Raw genomic sequence first — 15,202 nt, forward strand, 5'->3', positions numbered from 1 at the left:
AAGATCATTTCGCCCGCTGCTGCTGCCGCGCTTGCTCACACCAGCGTTTTGACAGCGAGTGTTCACGCTCATCGAGCGAAGTAAGTAAGTAAGTAAGTAAGTAAGTAAGTAAGTAAGTAAGTAAGTAAGTAAGTAAGTAAGTAAGTAAGTAAGTAAGTAAGTAAGTAAGTAAGTAAGTAAGTAAGTGAATCGCAAATGATGCTTCGCGTTTCGCGAGAAACTGCTACTTTTTGATTGCACTGGCTTCCAAGTTGGGGATCAAAAGGAAAGCTTTAGTAAAGCGAAACAAAAGGTGAGCGTCGAAAGTGTGGCTATACAGCCAGGGTGGTAAAAGTACCATGACGCGGGGATGAAATATGAAAATTATCCTGGTACAGCGTAGAAGTTGGAATCCATGCAAAGCTTCTGTCAAGCTGTGAGCATTGAATCCCATAAAACCAACGGCGATGCGTCTACTATTGTGTTTACTTTCATCCTATGCAACATGTTGCAGATTCGATTGAGCATTGCGTGGCGGTGCGTTGATTTTGGATTCCTCGTTTTTGCAGATAAACGCATTAACCTCTCACCTCACCGTAGACGAGACCTTCTAACCCACCGCACGTGAGTCGCGCATGCGTCGTCGTTGCCGTGACAACACGACAGTGGCGACGACGCGAACGAGCATTGAGTGCCCTTATAGTTGCCATTGCAAAAATAAATCCACACTAATTTGCATTAAGCTCGCAGTAGCAAGCGCCTCGTGGAGTCTTCGGTATGGAAGAAGAAGTCGCAGTAGAGTACTTAAGCAGTGGCGTACTAACATGCAGGCAGACATGCGATGTATCTTGCCAGTTTGGCAAAATGATAAAAAAAAGACCTAAGCAACAGATTAACGTGTTATCCGTACAGCTGATCTGCGGCAAACCGGTAAGGCTAAAATTGTGTATATGAAGCTCAAAGGGCGCGTTTAATAATAGGGAGTTTTAGAATAGGGGCCCCAATAGTTTGGGGCCCCAAAGAGCTTTGCGGGTGTCAGCATTGGGACATGTAGGAGTGAAGAGTTTTAGAATAGGGTTTTACGTTTGCGGATAGCGTCTTGCGCTGACAGCGCCACTACGGCGTCAAAGAAAAGCTATTAGAAATAATTCAATAAGATATACCATTTTATGAGAGGAATAATAATTCTGACTTGCGTGTATTCGCGTTTAATTACAATTTAGAGGTTATTCTGTAAGCAGCAAACAGTTAGTTGCGCTTAGTTTTGAGCAAACCAACTTTACTAGCCTTCACCAGCCAAGCTTAGCCGTGTTAGGCCTACGAGCCATAAAATCCACAATCGAATTCAAAATCAGCGGCGTCTAATGAGTCAATCTTCATAACACACGCTAGTTGAGAGAAAGCGATAACCGCAGTCACTTCTCCTAGCTTGCGAACTTCACGCGTTACCACGAATCGAACCCAGTTTTGTGCTAGGTTAGAGCCGTCGCTTCGATGGGTGCCGCCATGTTTGCCGACGCAAAACTTTTGGGGCCGCTATTTGGGCTCCCGCTAAATCGGTGAAATAGCGTTCCCAACGCAAAACCCAAACGCAGTTTGCGTCTTGCGCATGCGCAGTGGCTTCGACGCTATTTCTTTGGGGCCCCAAAACGTTTGGGGCCCCTATTCTAAAACTCCCTAATATGAGCAATTGAGTTTTACAACCACAATATGCATGCGTTTATGAGAGGCACCGCGTGCAACGGATAAATTCGTATTTAATTTACACCATGCGGCGTTCTTAAAGAGTGCATGTGCGTTATCGCATTCAGCTCTCGTGAAAATGAATCGGCTGATAACAGAAATAGACCCCACGACCTCGTCTTCAGCGGCAAGGCTGCTTTAAGATTGGTTTCCCCTTTGTTGATCTTCTGTGACATGCACCAACTCGTTTATGCGTTAGGTGTCTAGGTTGGCGCGCTTCATGCTGAGTCCAGCGTCTTCTAAGTAAAACTAATGAACAGATCACACTCTGATGTTAGGACACTGTCGAATAGATGCGAGGCTCCCTATTCATAGAGGGCACGTTCCTGTACCACACACCGCAGTAAGTGACTGTCACCTGGGTGGATGTCACTGATCATAACCTGCTTGTGGAGTTTGACCTAGATTCAATGCTGTACAAGGCAAATAGAGGCTAAGAGGCCAATGTCTTTACAAAACAACCTTTACATTGGCGCCGTTGCTACTTTGGGAAGTAAACTTCACCTCTCTAAGTATTATCATGCAGTGAAGCACGCTTTCTGAAAAAGTGAGCGTTGACAAAAGTTTAAAATTTGAAAAGCGATCTTCGCGTCTAAGATATTCATTCACATAATGAAGAAAAGAGCGATCTATTTATCGCTGCCACAACGATGGCGTGATGAACAGAGCCGGCAGCGGGATGAGAATAACGCTTTCGTGCCGCTCTCGCTTCGCCGCATCTCCGAAACTTGAGAACACGCGACCACCAACACTGGGCGCACGGGAACACAGCGCGCACGAGGTCACCAGCCATCTCGGCTCGCCCTTAGCTGTGGCACCCGCTGCGGGTTACCTCCATGATGCAAGTGCGTGGGCCGCGTATGCGCTCAGTCGCGCGTAAAGCCATGCGAAGCCACGCCGCGGCTGGGCATGGAGAGTCGCGATCTCCTCGCCTTGAGCGCGCTTGATCACGTGACCTTTATCATTGGACACGCGGCAAGATTACGGCCATCAAGACACTGCCGTAAACCCACCCTCCCTCTCGGCTCACCCACGCACGCTTTCTCTTGCACTCGCAGTTTACAGCGCGCGGGGTGCGATGGCATATTATCGCAAACGGATTTTATACGGAACATCACAGCGACGCCGATGGCGAAAATTCGTCTGTAGCGTCCGTATAATTGCTATCGCAATAAAAGCACGTTCTTTGGTATGCAAAACATATTGACTGGTGGTTTGTAAGTTATTCTCTTTGTGGAAGATGAAATAGAAGAAAAACGTAGCAGATCCAACGAGTTGAAATGTATGAACAGCGAAGCCTTGTGTGAGTGCATAAAGAGCCGAAACACAAGCACGCGCACACACAAATGAGAGTGCACACACACACACACACACACACACACACACACACACACACACACACACACACACACACACACACACACACACACACACACACACACACACACACACACACACACACACACACACACACACACACACACACGCACGCGCATACACATATTATACCAAGTTAAGCGTAGTTGCCGACTACTAGCGAGTACTACGGACGGCTTGAACGCATCATGGTTTCAGAGGCAGCATGCGCATACGTACGTTGCGCAACTCGAATGCATTCTGTCCGCACGAACCATTCACTTCCTCACTACCGCGGCCTCACGGTAGTGAGGTCACGGATGCGCGGAGACGAGCTTTCTGGTTCTTTCTCTTTTCTTTCCCCTGCATTACAGGCGCCACCGCTGCTGCTGATGCGTGGAGTTATTAATGTTATTAAACATTTTTTCACAATTTATTCACTAGTTATTAAAGTGAATTTTCCACTGCAGATGTCTATTCCGTTTTGCCAAAATAATTACTGTTTTTTTTTCTTCAACTTCACAATTTGTCGCGAATATGTATTTGTTTATACAGGATACCTACCACTTTTCAAATGTCTCGCTTGTTATCACGCTGAATTGTCGTTGCATGATGTGCCCCACCCCTTATGCAACATCCCTGATAAAGGCGCTTTAAGAAAATAAACTGACCCGACCTGATCTGACGACCGCCATCTAGTGGTGATGCAAGAAACCCAGCGGCGTGCTTGGTGCGCGTGCTCCACCGTGACCGGTTGTCTTATTCGGCAAGGGAACGACCAGGCCGCAGGCACGGTCACAAAACCCGGCGAGGTTCGAAAAGCTTCGCTTTTAAAAACACTCATTAGAAAACTACGGCGGGCGTTCATTTCTTGTGAACACACCCTCATGCACACCGGCGACCACGACAAGGACACGTCTGTAGTGCTGGATAAAAACTACGCGTGTGGGACTGCAACACGCGATGCGGCAGGGATAAAGAATAGTTTGACGGTCCTCCTCCACGTTCTTACAGTATACGCGTGGAGTAGATGTGCTGTAACTTTACTTGCTTATTCAGCGACATTCGAAACTTAGAAGGTGCACCTTCAGCGTTTTTGACACGCGTCTTGTGCAACGTTAATACGGCGTAAGGAGTGAGCAAGGAAGACAACACAAAGATGCAGAGACACAGCATGAGAGAGGAAACACATTTCTGAAAAGCTATGTAGACGAACGCATGAAAGGCCCAGCGACGACCCGAAAGTCAAAACGGGCCTCGATCACGTAAAACATAGCTCGACAACTAACCGCAGACATGGGTTGGGCATCCAGAGCTGTCCGTCTTTATCTTGGTTATGGCGCCTGGTGGACATATGACGGGTTCGGGGGCCTTGCAGCTGGATATCAAGTTGGCATCTGCAGAAAGGAAGGAAAATCATACAAGTCACCAGAGTATAGCCAAGAGGCGTACGATAATGAAAATGAAAAGAAAAGGCAAGGCGGCCTGACGAAGTGCACATTGCGAAACTTCTTGCCGGTCATTCAAAAAGAGAGGTGTAAACAACCAAGAGGGCAGTATTACCACAAAGGTAGGCCTCGCAGCACGTCCCGTTCTGTTTCGGCAGCTGCTGCAGCTTCTCGTCGTCTCTGCAGATTGGCGGGGGCGGGCAGATGATGCTGGTGCAACGAATCTTCCGGTTCTCGCCGCAACCACACGTCTCGCAGGGGCTCACTTGCCACGAGTCGCCGACCTTGGGTGAATCGTTGAAGACAGTTACGACGAATAATTGTACAGAATCATTAGCGCGCGCGTGCACTGTACACAGTTTCTTGCGAAGCTCTGGGAGACCTCTCTACACACGTAATCTGATTCACGCGAAACGGTGCCATCTCGGGCGATAAGATCAAATTGTCGAGAGCGGAGAGTCAAGGAAGGAAATGTTCACCTGAACGCGATTCGCATCTACCGCGAGGAAATATACCAGAATACATTGATAATGCTTTGACAGAATGTCACAGTATCAATCCAGCAATAAATGTGCAAGTAGTGAACTTACAAGAAGCCTTAATTTCGAAGAACAGCAAGGTAAACGTTATTTAGTATGAGGCGGATACCGCTGAAAGATTGGTGCCGCAAAAGAAGGGAAAACGTACGATGAAGCGAAATTTCTATTTTGAGTAGTGTATAGGAGGCGTTTAAAAAGGTTAAAAAAGGTTAAACGGCACCAAAAAGGTTAAACAAATGAGTATGGTGGCATGCGCTGCCAGCCAGTTTCAAAGGGTATCATCATCATCGTCCTAAGAGGCAACGCTACATAGCACGGGCAGAGACCACCGTTTCTGGCATCTTTCCTTCTTTGATGTTTCCTCGCTCTTGGCACATGGTGCTATGCCTGTGCTGCGAGCTTGCGCAGAAACCGCGGCTTGCGGGATCTCGCGTATCTCATACACAGGGTCGAAAGTTAAGCGACAACCAACGAGCACAAAAGGCTAACAAAAGAAATAGTCGAAGTTAAGGGATGATCTTTAATGATGTTCCGAATACGACATAATTAAACAAAAAGAATTAAAAAAGGAATTATAAACAAATTATGCTGGTACATGTACAAACAGCTAAGCTGGTACATGTGATGAATATTTTGACGGTGGTATACGATGAAACCGATTGAATCTTGAATTGAAATTATCCGCGTGACAGGAAAGGAATAATGAACGGTGGATAATAAACCTTCTGACTTACCAGGTGTCCCTGATCGTCACAGGCCTCTGAAAGCAGTAAAGTCAAAATCAGAGCCCGTTCCTTTTTCTTATTCCTTTCTTTCTTTTTTCATTTTTTAACAGGAAGGAAAGCTCAATTGCAACGAAAAACAGTGAAATAACTGAATTAATGCGTTCGCTTGGGCACGACTGCAAATTAATATTCGGCGCGGTCAAGTGCAAGTACGCGCTGTTGCGGCTTACACACAAGTTGTGCAAACTTTTAAAATAGTTTTGTTCTCAGTTGCAGGGAGCGGCTATTACACGAATCTATACCACAGTTAGGTTGTCATTGCGCCCGTAGCGATTCAAAGCTCCGCATATGAGAATCTTCATGCTCCTCAGTATTCAGAGATTTCAAGTGCCCAAGAATACCACATACACACAAGTTCGCAGACCAGCGGTACCCTCGGCCAAGAGCGCAGTGGTCTTTCTGCATTGAAAAAATATCGTGCGTTTTCTTACGTTATTGCAACTCATGACTTCTTTACATTCATACCTTTTTCACATGACAAAAAAAAAGGACAGTTACGTGCCGCAGTTTATTGCCTATGACAGCTAGCGCATTAGTGTGGTATACAGCTTGCGCACGCTCTGCATCTCCACATCTTGTGTTGCGCGCAAACAGACTATTCGTTTTATCGTACGATAGCACTTGCGATGACGCCATGATTGGTCACTGTCTAGACTGCTTTAAATGCCCACCTTGTTTTCCACTCTGCACGTCTTTCACCCTCTGGTGTTCCCAGGAAAGCAGCGGCTTTATAACGGCGGCCCTAGATAAATAACGCCGTACGCTGACCACGATAACAGTGCACGGCAAGACCAAGAGACAGACAGAGGGGAAAAAGAAGTAAGGACAAATGCTTGCCCCATCTTTTTCTCTTTCTGTGTCTTCATTTTGGCGTGCGTTGCTACCGTGGATAAGTTTCAACTCGCCCGATTAGCCATCGTCGTACGTTGCAGAAGAAAACTGTATTGCAGGTAATACTCTGTATCCGCAACTCAGTAGTGAAGCAGGAAGGCAACCCGCCGTGGTTGCTCAGTGCCTATGGTGTTAGGCTGCTGAGCACGAAGTCGCGGGATTGAATCCCGGCCACGGCGGCCGCATTTCGATGGGGGCGAAATGCGAAAACACCCGTGTACTTAGATTTAGGTGCACGTTAAAGAACCCCAGGTGGTCGAAATTTCCGTAGTACCCCACTACGGCGTGCCTCATAATCAGAAAGTGGTTTTGGCACGTAAAACCCCATAATTTAATTTTTTAAGCAGGAAGGCACTACTAAGCCTCACCCACATTCTGTTTATGCCACTGTGCAGGCGGATCGCGCGCTTTTTGCCACTTACGTGCGACATGTGTGACAACTGTTGATAGCAACCTTCCGAGAATGTATTGCGCGTGGACCATCAATCACGCAAGCCGCGTCGTCGTTGACGAAGCACGTCGTTCGCCGATAAAGCCGGAGATTATCATAAAGTCGTGCTAAATATGTCGAAGGGCAAGCACTCGAGGACTGTTTGTACCACTTGTGGCGATCGTACAGGTTTTCGGGCTCCGAATCGTGGTTCTGACGTACATCGCGAGAGTAAGCCGTCGTCACTGCAAACGTCGTCGCCTACGCCCTCAGGGGCTTATCTTGTCCCACAACCATAACCGTCATCAATCTTGAGTGCACTTTCCCACTTGAAGATAGCGTAAAATTTAGGACAAGAAGTCAATACTATATTTACACGAGGAGTCGCCGGCAATCCTTTTGTTTTAGGCTGTATACTAATGAAGCTGCATACTACACTGTAAAGAAATTTACACCTCTAAGGGTACATAAGGATGTAACTCTGTCCAGATTTCACACCTTTACACACTCTTGCGGATGTGAGTTATAAACAGATTTACACCCTTATGCACCCGTAAGGGCGTAAATTAGTTTACAGTGTACAGTAAAACAGCAAAATAGTGGCTCAGTGCCTATGGTGTTGGGTGCTAAGCACGAGGTTGCGGGATCTAATCCCGGCCACGGCGGCCGCATTTTGATGGGGGCGAAATGCAATAACACTCCTGTACTTAGGCTTAGGTGCACGTTAAAGAACCCCAGGTGATCCAAATTTCAGGAGTCCCTCCCTACGGCGTGCCTCATAATCAGATCGTGGTCCTGGCCTGTAAAACCCCATAATCTTTCAAAGCTGCAACATAGCGATGTCTGCCCCCATATATATATATAGTGCCCCTTTACCCCCGTTCCAGTTCCTCACCGCAGTGCTTAGTGTCGACGCATTCGCCGTTCTTGAGGACAAAGCCGCGTTTGCAGAAGCACGAGTACGTCGGCATCACGGGACACGCGCTTTCCGGCTCCTTGTAGTTGGCGCACGTCTTGGGGCAGCCGGTGTCGCAGCGCAGCTCCATGTTCTTCGGGCAGCTGAAATCTGGACGCACGGAGGAAACAGGAGAGAGAGAGAGCGATGACGCAAGTAAAACGTGTGTTGATCGCAGATAAATGAAGGAGAATGTTTCCAATAAACCGAAGTCACATAGAAGCATGCTTTTACATTCTGCGGGTTACGTGGCGCCCGCTACAGGCAAACAGCAGAAAGCGCACAATCTAAACATTTTACGTCTTTGAGTGCCCTAGCTAACACGGTCACCTTCGAGGCTATAAATAAGTAACTGTATTAGACAGCTAGCTCATATTACACCTGCGATGAGTGAAGGCGTAGTTGAAAAATGTACATCGCAAGTTGACACGAGTGTTTGTTAACAATAGTTGTTAAAGTTTATTTCACGGAGGTCATGTGTCGCCCGTTGCAGATATAATCACGTTTACTTGCCACAAAAAAGGTCACCAAAAAATAAAACGTTCTCTGCGCCCATCAATGACTCTACTTCCACGTTAGTGAGGTATAAACCAAGCGTTAGTGGTATAAACCAAGCGCGCGTTATGCGCTGATAGGAGCGTTAAAATGTCAAGTGTGTAAGTTTCTGAGTAGCGTTTTCAATTACATTAATTCGTTACAATTGCACGCAGCGTTACGTAGCGTAACTAAACTGACTTATTTGCTCATGTATAGATGTGCAGACGGCTTTCCTGCAGCATGGATACGAAAGCACTCGTTTGTCAACTCTAAGGTGCGGGCCCATGACAGTGTTATCAAACGCGACAGCCGCATTAAGCATTAAAGTTTCCAGTACCTTTCAACCACCAGAGTCGCTGCGGTCATGCGTATAATATGTTCCAGTTTCCTGACAGTTCTCACACTTTATTGCGTATTAGTGTCGGTGTTTCTTTGTTTCGTGCGCTCACGCGGTTTGTCAGGCATTACGCGTGCAGTGCAACACCGTGCTAGTATATATACTGGTCACTTGTAAAATCCTGTGATGCGGCTTATAGCGCGCGAAACGACAAGGACACGGAAAGACGGGGTACACGCAGGCGCTGTAACAGTTCTTTCTGTGTCCTCATTTTTTTCGTGCGCAATAAGCCTCATAATGTCGTACCAACACGCCCAAAACGCTTCGTTACTGTAAAGTGCCAGCTTCGAGTACCGACGACAGCTTCTGCAAATCCCGCAAGCAACTCACTGCCTTATTTTTTATGCGAAGCATATTACGAGAGCTCAACCCAGCTCCTCAGACGCGGCAGTGTCGCCTTCAATACCACGTGACACTGTGACGTCACGACAGAAAAGAAACGGGGCTCCAACTAGCGCCGTCGCTCGCGGCGTCGCCCCCCGCATCGGACGCGGTGAGCGTCGAGCAACGCAGCATTCGGCGCGACAACGAAATGTGCGCCTGAGCAAGCGCCGCACGCCTGAGCCGACGCCGACGACACCGGCTTTTCTGCGACACGAGCTCCTTAACGCTGTCGCGTTAAAATAAAGGCTAGTATGCTTCGCATCCTGGGCTTCACCTTAGCTAAGCCACAGCCATTTTTTTCCTATACATTTTTACAATGGCATCTTCGGCCAACTGTGCCAAGAGGCCCTTTCTTCAACTAACGGTTCACAAAACTTCCATCAACAGAGATAGAACGAAACCTACGTTTGTGTTAATGAGTGCGAATAAAGCACATTCTACACTTTAAAAAAAAGATCACGCCATGCGCCTTCCTCGCAGTGATTAGATCTCGAGTTACCCAACAATCGGGGTCAGCGTAGCAGGTTGCAGACAGGGACAAACGAGGAAGGAACTGAATAAAATTGGCGCTACTGGCGTTTACTGCTTTTATAGGTCCCAAGCAAGCCCGCATAGAAACACTGAACAATCGCGACCCCGGAGGTGACGCGCTGTGCGTCTGTGAACGTACCGCATCCTGAATCCTGCAGCCAGCGGTGCACGGACACCTCTGCCGTGGCGCAGCAGTGCTCGGCGTACTGCAGCTTGGAGCGGCACACCGAGGCGCTCAGGTTGCGCGAGTAGCTGGCGTCACTGAGGCAGGCCCGCTGGTACGCCTCGGGCTCCACGTACAGCTCGCACGCGTTCTCCTGGAAGCGGCACACCTCCGGAGGCACCAGCCGCTGGCTCGACGAGCGCAGCACCGTGCAGATCTCCGGGCTGCCCTCGACCAGCCAGCTGAAGGCGAAGTCGCGCACCTCGCTCACTTGGTAGCCGCTGCGGTGCTGCAGGTCGTTGCTCTCGTCCAAGTCACAGTCGCCTGCGAGCGCGGAAGCGCGATATGGGCACGTAAGCGCTCATGTGCGCGATTCACGCGATTCAAAACCGGCAAATATAGTCACCCACTCACTCTTGATTCTGAGGTGGACGAAAAAAAATAATGTTTTGTCAGGTTCTTTTTTTTTTATTTTTTTGAGCGCTCGAGGTTGCGTTATAGCGTGTGTATTGCAAAAGGGGGCTCCACGTCCTTGCGGTGGCTTCGCAATGACTGCAGCACGGATAAGTACCAGCAAGACATACTTGCACTGGGCATGTAGTCAAATGAATGACTGTACGAGACACCTTCATGGCGAGACGGCTTACAAGCTATCTCTATTAAGTTCACTGAACGAACGAAACGTGGTGAGTCTGCTGATAGAAACGACGTAGCCGTGCAGCTCAACCTCGATGTAACTCGATCAGATTCGATGCTAGGTTTTAGCAGAAGGTAAAAAGGCGTACCGGAATCTTGGAAGAACGCTAACATAATCCTAATCCATAAGAAAGGGGACGCCAAAGACTTGAACAATTATAGACCGATCAGCTTACTGTCCGTTGCCTACAAACTGTTTACTAAGGTAATCGCAAATAGAATCAGGAACACCTTAGACTTCTGTCAAGCAAAGGACCAGGCAGAATTCCGTAAAGGCTACTCAACAATAGATCATATTCACACTATCAATCAGGTGATAGAGAAATGTGCGGAATATAACCAACCCTTATGTATAGCTTTCATTGATTACGAGAAAGCGTTTGATTCTGTCGAAACCTCAGCAGTCATGGAGGCATTACGGAATCAGGGTGTAGACAAGCCGTATGTAAAAATACTGAACGATATATATAGCGGCTCCACAGCCACCGTAGCCCTCCATAATCAAGCAACAAAATCCCAATAAAGAAAGGCGTCAGGCAGGGAGATACGATCTCTCCAATGCTATTCACAGCGTGTTTACAGGAAGTATTCAAAGACCTGGATTGGGAAGAATTGGGGATAAAAGTTAATGGAGAATACCTTAGTAACTTGCGATTCGCTGATGATATAGCCTTGCTTAGTAACTCAGGGGACCAATTGCAATGCATGCTCACTGACCTGGAGAGGCAAAGCAGAAGAGTGGGTCTAAAAATTAATCTGCAGAAAACTAAAGTAATGTTTAACAGTCTCGGAAGAGAACAGCAATTTACAATAGGCAGTGAGACACTGGAAGTCGTAAGGAAATACATCTACTTAGGGCAGGTAGTGACGGCGGATCCGGATCATGAGACGGAAATAATCAGAAGAATAAGAATGGGCTGGGGTGCGTTTGGCAGGCATTCTCAGATCATGAACAGTAGGTTACCATTATCTCTCAAGAGAAAAGTATATAATAGCTGTGTCTTACCAGTACTCACCTACGGGGCAGAAACCTGGAGGCTTACGAAAAGGGTTCTACTCAAATTGAGGACGACGCAACGAGCTATGGAAAGAAGAATCATAGGTGTAACGTTAAGGGATAAGAAAAGAGCACATTGGGTGAGGGAACAAACGCGAATTAATGACATCTTAGTTGAAATCAAGAAAAAGAAATGGGCGTGGGCAGGACATGTAATGAGGAGGGAAGATAACCGATGGTCATTAAAGGTTACGGACTGGATCCCAAGGGAAGCGATGCGTAGCAGGGGGCGGCAGAAAGTTAGGTGGGCGGATGAGATTAAGAAGTTTGCAGGGACGGCATGGCCACAATTAGTACATGACCGTGGTTGTTGGAGAAGTATGGCAGAGGCCTTTGCCTTGCAGTGGGCGTAACCAGGCTGATGATGATGATGATGAAAAAGGTTCCCAACTGGCTGTTAATATAAGCTTTCCAAAAAGTCTATCGAGAGTGCAAACGACAATGGGGCTAGCATTACTGGTTTTTTGTTGTGGTACTTCGCAAGCACAGCCAGACATCAAAAGTTTTCAAAGCGGGAAAGAAGCGAAAAAAATAAATTTCTTCGTGACTTCTCCATTCAGCCGGGAATATAGGGTAGAAAGTGCTAGTCATGCGGAGGAATGTCCACTCAAGTTTTCAATTTGAGAACAAATGCAGTAATTCAGACTAAACTTCATTTTGTTTTCTCGAAATTCCGTGTCTAAAAAAAAAAAAGTGGTTTGTATTGCATTCGATCAACTCTGCCGCCCTAGTATCGCGCTACAATGCGTTTGCAGATTGCAACATAACTGGCGCGAGCAGTCCACGGTAGTTCTTTAGCGGTCAGTCCTCACAGTGGCAGACGCAATTCTTATCGCTAAGACAGAAGAAAGCAATGCTGCGCGAAGGTAAAGTAGACGACTTACCGCATAGTCCCGTCAGCTTCCCGGAGTACGTGAACGAGGGCACTTCGATGCTGAAGCCGTAGTTGAGCTCGAAGAACCGCACCACGAGATTGATCGCTGGTACGTACACGACAGTAGTGCGGCCCGGAACCCAGGAAATGTTGAATCCTTGCCTGCTCCACGGGAAGTCCCTATCCTGAAGCTCGCTTTCGTCGAACTGGACCTGGACAAGAGATGGTGGCTCAGTTTTCAATTCGTTGCTGTACATACCATTCTGTCAACAAAAGCGGTCAGTAACTACTAGCAAAATGAATCAAGCTGATAAAACTGATCGAAGCGTTCATGATTATCATCCTGATTACGTAGGCAGATGCGTTTTCACCATATGCAACTGATATTGCATGTGAACTGTTCTTTTACTAATTTGTTTGTCTTGTGTGTTGTTGCTTATCCTCAACACGTAGTTTGTATTTTCATTATTAATAAGAATGGGCGGCGACCATTTGTACACGCTCCAGGTAAATAGTGAACATTTTAGGTCGACAACCAGTGTCCACGATTACACGAAACGTTAGGCCAGAAAACAAAAGGAATTACTGTGCAAATGAACAACCCCTGTGTGCTAGCTGCAGAAACAAATCATAATATAAATGTTGCTGTGATTTTTCTGTTTCAAGAATTTGGACCATGCACCCATCAAAGCGCCAACGAAATTAAAGAGTGTTTATGATTTTTGGGGGTCTATACGTCTGTCTAAATACTATTGTGGAAAACTTGATTGCAAGCATAAAGATCACTCCAAAGGTTCATCTCGTTATCTATACATTCTGACGTTTGTACACACAGTATCCCAAAATTGCCACAATTAAGGAAAAGAATATATCAGAGTGCAATTCATGGTAATTTGTTCTTGAATATCGAAAAATATTTTGCCTTCGCTTGCAACGTGCACGTGTTCAATGTAAAGAGAAACGGCTGTGTCGCTGCAGATTGTGCTCTATACTGAGAAGCAATCTCGGATGTTATCATTGCATGTCAAAACTACTCGCGCCAGTGGTGATAACAGAGGTCCCCCGGTTGTCTCGGGCATTTAAAAATTCACAGACTACTTTTCTTATGGTCGGCTAATATACTGAACCGAGAAATAACCGCTCAGCTTATCAGATATTCGATGGCTGTTCTGTTTGTCTCATCTCTATTGTCTTGGACTGGGATATTAAGTTAGCTGGGCACAGACATCTCGGGGCCTGCCTTTATCAATGTAGGAAGAAAGGAAAGAGAAAAGCAGAAGGCAGGGAGGTTAACTAGAATAACGTCCGGTTGCCTACCCTACACCGGGGGAGTTGGAAAGGGGAAAACAAAAATGATAGGAAGAGAGAGGAGGGAAGGAAAGAAGGAAATTAGCGGTGAGTTTGCTGGCGCTTGTGGTCTAATAGTAATTGCAGTAATAGTCACAGACGTTCACTCAAGCCCGTCGTCCTCAAGAAGCACAAAAGAGCCTTCACCGCTTTATGGGCCGATGAGCGATGGGGGCGGTATAGCTGTTTGCTGCATCGGTGCTCCTAAACCCAAAACCGGTCAGAGAGAACTTTTCCCGCGAGCAGGAACGAGGGCTCTATTTAGTAAACGACAGGACCACTATGCTACCGGGCCACAGCTATACGCACACTTTCATTGCCAACCCACACGGCAAAGCTAGCATCATCGTTACACAGCGGTCCGTAATTCATCGTAAAGGTGAAACATTTCCTTGGTGCGTCGCGTTACCCTCCAGACGGGAAAGCGCGATTCGATGGCAGAAACATGTTGCGCGAAATTTCGGTTGCCTTCATCTCGCGTGGGCGAACCGATCATATACTCGTGGCGTTGATATAAAGTTGGAAGCCAACCGCTATCGGCCAGCCGCGGGCAATGCGTCAGTGAGAGAAACTGCCTCGCGCACGTACTCTCCGCCCTCTGGAGATCCTGACGTGACTATCGCCATAGCTGATGGTGAGGCCCTGGGTGCAAGTCGTGCGAGGCTCCTCGAGGCACTCGACGTTCACGCCGACGACCTGGAAGTCGAGCGTCTTGTCGCCCGATATGTGCTGCGCCAGGACGTAGCTGCAGTTGCCTTGGAAGGAGAACTCGCGGCCGTCAAAGCTGATGTAGTTGGGGTCGCCGTGGCCTCGACACACGCCTGCGTGGAAGCAGAACAGAAAGTGGGCGCTCACGCTAAGTGCCGTTCCACGAACAGGTCGAAAAGGTCTTGTGCAAAGAGAAACCGTCCCCTTACACGTTTACACCGCTACCAACGCGTTGTTTAGCGGAAGGAGGGTCGTAAGGAAAGAGGTGAATGACAGTGCAACCAAAAGAAAGAAATATATTAATGCGACTGCTGAAGTTAGAGTCACGGCATAGTTCAGGTGAATATGTAGTGCAGGTGTTACCTGAAGAGAATGTTCACTG

General features: G+C 47.4%; 1 protein-coding gene across 1 annotated transcript in view; it reads right to left on the reverse strand.

Moving 5' to 3' along the window:
• LOC139054696 (hemocytin-like) overlaps positions 1–15,202 on the reverse strand; it is a 131,276-nt gene that overhangs the window by 11,934 nt on the left and 104,140 nt on the right. Inside the window, exons 57-63 of the mRNA XM_070532144.1 lie at positions 14,701–14,933; positions 12,776–12,977; positions 10,115–10,462; positions 8,067–8,237; positions 5,800–5,825; positions 4,642–4,810; positions 4,368–4,475 (exon numbers count right to left, since the gene is read on the reverse strand). Of these exons, the coding sequence (XP_070388245.1) occupies positions 4,368–4,475; positions 4,642–4,810; positions 5,800–5,825; positions 8,067–8,237; positions 10,115–10,462; positions 12,776–12,977; positions 14,701–14,933 (1,257 nt within the window). The remainder of the gene's footprint in view (positions 1–4,367; positions 4,476–4,641; positions 4,811–5,799; positions 5,826–8,066; positions 8,238–10,114; positions 10,463–12,775; positions 12,978–14,700; positions 14,934–15,202) is intronic.

This window comes from Dermacentor albipictus, chromosome 1 (assembly GCF_038994185.2).
Source record: "Dermacentor albipictus isolate Rhodes 1998 colony chromosome 1, USDA_Dalb.pri_finalv2, whole genome shotgun sequence".
In the NCBI taxonomy this organism is placed as follows: domain Eukaryota; kingdom Metazoa; phylum Arthropoda; class Arachnida; order Ixodida; family Ixodidae; genus Dermacentor; species Dermacentor albipictus.